The sequence below is a fragment of the Cystoisospora suis genome, assembly GCF_002600585.1.
Source record: "Cystoisospora suis strain Wien I chromosome Unknown contig_7923, whole genome shotgun sequence".
NCBI lineage: Eukaryota > Apicomplexa > Conoidasida > Eucoccidiorida > Sarcocystidae > Cystoisospora > Cystoisospora suis.
The window spans coordinates 1-5,867 of record NW_027160708.1 but is presented as its reverse complement, the minus strand read 5'-3'; the positions used below and the strand labels follow the sequence as shown (position 1 = coordinate 5,867).

General features: G+C 44.3%; 1 protein-coding gene across 1 annotated transcript; it reads right to left on the bottom strand.

Moving 5' to 3' along the window:
• Positions 1-3,985: 3,985 nt before the first annotated feature.
• CSUI_010648 (uncharacterized protein) lies at positions 3,986-5,805 on the bottom strand. Its single transcript, XM_068070750.1, has 2 exons — positions 5,564-5,805; positions 3,986-4,614 (listed from the first exon to the last, which is right to left on the bottom strand). Exons 1-2 carry the CDS (start codon positions 5,679-5,681, stop codon positions 4,490-4,492), a joined length of 243 nt encoding a protein of 80 aa, XP_067917273.1. The 5' UTR covers positions 5,682-5,805; the 3' UTR covers positions 3,986-4,489.
• Between the last annotated feature and the right edge of the window lie 62 nt (positions 5,806-5,867).

Genomic DNA, 5,867 nt, shown 5'->3' with positions numbered 1-5,867 from the left:
ACACCCTGGAGATCATTAAGAAGTGGTGGTCCTCTTGACTATCGGCATCACGGAAAGTCGAGAAAATCCTTGTAAAATTTCACATGAGTAGAGTACCTTTCTACGTCTTCTTTCTCTCTCTTACCTTCCTTCTCGTCTCGCCTGTTTCTCATACGATATGAAGTGTTTCTCTTCGAGAAAGAGAGACAGAGACACGGGTGCCCCCTCCCCCCCCTACTCAGCAGGGCTCGGCTCGCTCCGTTCACTCATTCACTCTTTCTCCTTAAAGAACTGGTTTAAAGGTTCTATAAACGCAAAGACACGATAAGATCTCGTGACTGACCGACTCCGTTACTCTCGAATCCTACTTTCCCAATCTCTTCAGAGCTACTATGACACTCTTTCCTACTCCTGATGCGAAACAGCTGGGTCGACTGCGACAAACTGTCTTCTCTCTTACTCCTTAGACTATTTTGTAATTCTCTCGTTTCCTTTCCTTCTTCTGCACCATTTCTCTCTCCTCGAGGGGTGTAGTTAGAGACCACTGACACCCCCATCCGCGCCCTCTTCAGGAGCACAGCCTTTCCTGCTACGGTGTCGGTAGACCCTGCCTGCCCGGGGTGAGCTCCCGAGTATCGTAGTGTATTGTTGATAAGAAGACAGAACAACTAAGTGGTAGCGAAGCAGAAGACGCGAGACATCAATCGAGACGCGACGCGACGGCACAAGCAATGTAAGAAATCATCCGTCTCGCTCTCTCGCCTCCTTGCTACTGTCTACCCGGGAGGATTCGCGGCGACTCCCGTCCCGTTCAACGGGCGTTTCTCGGGTTAGATCTTTTGTTTCACACTAGAGTGCTTATCAGCGGTCTACCGTACGTATTCTCTTCTACCCGAAGCGAAAAAAGGAGAGTTAAGAAAGATGGCAGGAGGACGAGTTGTCTTTCACCACAAGTTCCTTGTGCTTGCTGTAGTTGGGGCTGCAGCGGCGCTCGGGCTGTTCTTTGAGAATGAAGGTCTTTTTTCTTCACTGACAAGCGGAAAGTTCAGCGAAGATCAACAAGGCCTTGTTCTGTTTGCAGATGCGGCATCTTCTGAGAGACAAGATGAGCTAAAGAATGTCTTGAGGGCAGGAAAGAGACGAAGTTCCGACAAGAATCTCAAACCGAGTCATGCGAAACGCATGAGACAGCCTTACGCTGTGGAGAAGGAGGCTCTTCTTGAAGAGCTCGAGGCTGTCTTGGAGATGGTGAGACAGAGCCGTATTTCTCGTGGATTGAACCCAGATGACATCAAGCCCCAGGAGGTCGTAGAAGCTGTCAAGCAACTTAAGAAGGATAAGGAAAGGAGTGAATCTTCGAGCGAAGGGCAAGAAGAAGATTCGAGCCAGAAGAATGACGGCCAAGACAGACAGAAGAGTGAGAGTGAAGGAAGTTCTTAAAAGTTACCCTAGTCCCCTTGAAGATGTTGAAGAAGGAGTTTCTAGTACATCCATTCCTTCATTCTTTCGGCCCGACGGACCCTCATATTACCTGTCTGTCGGTCGCTTGATAGCGAAGGTGCTGGAGAGCCGGGTGAAGTAAGGAAAGAGTCGCCGCAGTGAGAGAGGTCTTTCTGCATGCTGCGGGCGATACAAGAAGAAAGAGCTTTTCTTCCTTTCCTTCATGCATAGTCTGTGTACAAGCATAGCAGGTATAATATAGATGAGAGGTAGTATAATCTGGAGGTCTAGTCAGTCATCCGTCAGGTATACAGTGAGAAAGAAGAGATGATGACTGGTTTGCTATGACAATGTTTCTAGTGACAAATGAATGCTTTTCTTTTTTCTTGTCTCCCGCGGTTTACTTTTTTGGGCTCCATAGTTACTCATCCAAACATTCATTTTGCTCCGCACGCGGCGCGTGCTGCGTATTAACATGTCGGAGTTGACGGAGTCTTTCTCTCCAGAAGAGGAGGAGTCCGTGGTCGTGCGCTATGAAGACTACCTTCTTTGAGTCAGGGATCGTTGTGTCTCTGTGAGCAAAGAAACGACGTTTTCGTCGCTATCTCAAGATCATACAAGGCTTCGGGCGGGCCGATGAAGGACTTAGCGAACGACGGAATGGCCTGGGTTTACTAGGAGGGAGGAGGAGTGAACCTTTCTCTCTCTCGGGAATTCCTCGCAGTTCGTTCTTCATTGTGAATTCCCACTCTTATTAGCATCTGTTGACACGCGCATAGAAGGAGATCCTATCGATCTCTCATCTATCTATATGTATTTCTAGTCAATCTATATCTACCTATATCATTCTGTACAAGTACCACTACGACTACTACTACTACTGTCGGGAGGAGTGTCTACATATACTACGGCCAGCTACATTCAGCGTGTCGCATGACACCTCCTCGCCGCGGGCCCCTCCCAGGTAGGGAGGGAAGAGTTGTTTCACGTCAGTTCTCTTACTCGCATTTTGATGGCTTTTCCTCCCGGAAGACCTTTTGTTTCATCCTGCGTGTGTCAGTGGGTTAAAAAGAGTTCCACGGTAGTCTCTTCCTTAGTCCACCTGAGCCTCTCCATTCTTTTCTTGATATTCCTCTTGTCATCCCGATGCATACGACAGAGAGGTTGATAAACAGATGATCTTCTGTTGTATTATTCCTTTGAACTAGGCGAGAATTCCTTCTAAGGCTATTCATAGAATAAAAGAACGACCGGCCCCGCGGCCGATACTAGGGAGACTGCAACACTTTCTGCTATCGAGCGAGGAGGATTTGCGAAGGCACGCAAGTCAGAGAAAGAAAGAGAAGCGAAAGATAACTCGTCGTCGCCCCAAATCTCGTCCAGACAACTCACGGAAGATTTACTACCCGCAACAGCGTGTAAGAAGACTCCTTTCTTTACGCCAAGTGCCTCTCCCCTCTGCGCTACTCGTAGGAATGTCCCTCTATGCTGGAGGCTCCTCGCTCTTAACTTCTTCCCTGTGAAAGGCACATCCCTCTCTCGTCTCTCTCTCATTTCTCCTATGATAAGACGCCCCCCTGTCTTCGCCATGCTTGATGCGTTGAGAATGAGAAGGAAGACGACGACAAAGAAGAGAAAGAAGAAGAAAAACGAATGAATGAATCTATCGTCATCCTTCTCCATTCTCACACACACTTAACAACGTGGGAAGCGCCACCGGACCACTTCACTTTCTACTTTACCTCTCCCGAGTTGTTCTGTGTGTATTGCTCGTTTCTTTTTCTCTTTCTCTTATTTGAGCCTTTTGTGCTTTTCTTATCTCTCCTCCTCATCTCTCTATCTCTTCTCTTCTGATCATGATACCAGGGTGCGTACGAAGAAAAAGAGAGAGAGAGAGGCAGATAGATCTCTGTAGACCATCCGTACGGAGAGGAAGAGAGAGAGGTAGATAGATAGATTGATAGATCTCCTCTTTCCTAGAGAGAGAAACGGCTGGTCGGGTAACGCAGACTTTCTCTTCTTCTTTTTGTCAGGGTGGGAGATCAACGAGACGACTGGCTGATGATGAGTAGCAGAGGAAAGAAAAGAAGAGATCTATAAAGCAACTAACTAAGTCTTGTAAATGTCTCTTCTACTCTCCCCCCCCCTCTCTCAGTGGGGGTTCATACAGGAGGAAAAAAGACATCTTGTGCATGCGTCCTACTAAGGAGACAGGAGCAGAGAGACACAAGGGAAGAAGAACATAATTCGCTGTTTCTCTTTCGTTCTTTCTTCTGACTCGAGTATTAGGTTCATATCTTCACTCTTGCACCCCCATATATATATATATATATACATGTATGTAGAAAGGTGTCCGAGAAGTGTTTAGAAAGAAGTTTGATATCTAGACGCATGCATCTCCTCTTTGCTTGCTTCGAAATCTTCTTCTTTCTCTCATTTTGATCTCTAGGTTTCTTCTTTTTCATCCTCTGTATCTTCCCTACATGCACATGCCTCTCCGCACACGTGTATACAACACCTCCATGCATGCATATATATATAAATATATACATACATATAGATATGAACGGAGGCGCATATGTAGGTACGTCAGGAGATATATATTTATACACATGTATGTCAACATATGCATGGACTGGAAGACAGATAGATGAACAGAGGAAGAGAAAAACGACGTCCACGACATGAGAGAAGAAGAAGAAGCGGGATGGCAATAGACGGGGTGTCTGTAAGAGAGAGAATTTTGCTGTGTTAATTCTCCCTAGGAAAAAGAAAAGACATTACAATTCACTGGGGAAGGAGATCGTCTTTCTTTCTTTCTCTCTCTCTCACTCTTTCTTTCTTTCTCACTCTTTCTTTTATATAGAAATAAGAGGGAAGTCGAAGACCTTGTCCTTCTTCTTCTTCTTCGTTGTCTCTCAGAAAAGACACTTCAACAAGTAGAAAAGGAACAGAAAGAAGAAGAAGAAAAGCAGAGACATCTCATTCTCTTCTTCTTTATCTAGACATGGTAGAGAAAGAAATTTTCATCTATCCTGGCTCACCCCACTCTTCCTCCGTCTTTCTCCCTCTACAGTCTACTACCCGTCTCCTTCTTCTTCTTAGTAGAAGAAGAGAGAAAGAAGAAGAGAGAGAGCTGCTTTGAAGAATTACTTGGAGAGTTGTTTGCATCTCTCAGCGACAGTTTGAGCCAGTCTAAAAAGGACAAGAAAAGAAAGAGAAAGGAAACGAATGAAAGAAGAAGAGAGAAGAAGAAGAAGCACAAAGCCCTCTGAAACGCAGAGACATCACAAAATCTCGAGAGGAAGCAAAACACGAAGAAAGAGCTATCCACACACGCCTACACAGACTTACCTATAGACGCGTTCACATAGATAGATACGTACATATATGCATACACATATACAACTACAGGTGTACACATACTTAGATAGATACCTATATACACATACATACGTATATATATATATATAGAGAGAGAGAGAGAGATACATACATATACAGATACATATATCCAACTACAGATGTACCCATACTTGGATACATACCTGTATACACATATATATACAGATACATACATAAAGACAACTACATATATATATATATATAGAGAGAGAGAGGGAGAAAAAGATAGACAGATATATCTATATAGACATCTAGAAATACGAGTGGAGTCTAAGGCTATGTATACATATCTTGTGTTGTATAGGGCGTCTAGGAGTATGGCTATGTGTATGCATGCTCCTCCCCTGTTAACTCTTCCATGAATCTAAGAGCACATATCATACACACGCCTCGAGAACCCTAAAGAAATCTCGAGTATAAAGATATAGAGATATAAATAAAGTATACATGCCTATGCAGATCGTTTTCACTATATATAGTTGTGTGACTGTAAACGGAGCGATACGCATATATCTCTTATAGACCACCTACATGTACACACGTATGTATATGTATATATATGCATGCGTGTCTGACTCTGTATGTATGTATGTATACGTATGTGGGTAGATCAGAGTTGAAGGAGAGCTAACGACCATCAGACGCCTAGAGATCATTGGATCAAAAGAACGTCAAGAAGAAGAAAGAAATAAGAAAGAGAACGAAAAGAGAGAAGTTCGAGAGGGGTCTGATAGCTTACTGTTGAGTCGATGCCTTAATGATGAATGACGCTGTCTGGTCTTGGATCTTGAGGTGTACATACACCACACCTTCCCCTGCTGGAGAAGGAGGTGTGCGAGCTGCACATATCGCTTCATCTCCGATGATCTCTACGACGTGAACAGGAAGACGTTTCTTTAACCAAACAAAGAAGAGAAAACGAAAGAAGAAAGAAAAAAGAACGACATAATGGCCATAACAAATGCATGCACTTCAACCTTCTCTACGGAAAATTCACCCCCTACTACAATACATGCTCGATACACTATAAGGACCTGTTACAT

Excerpts from the sequence above, each read along its gene's own strand:
- CSUI_010648 (XM_068070750.1), bottom strand. The coding sequence starts at position 5,681 with ATGAAGCGATATGTGCAGCTCGCACACCTCCTTCTCCAGCAGGGGAAG. Across the intron at positions 4,615-5,563 it reads ATTAAGGCATCGACTCAACA|ACTGGCTCAAACTGTCGCTG; the intron begins GTAAGCTATCAG and ends TGTCCTTTTTAG.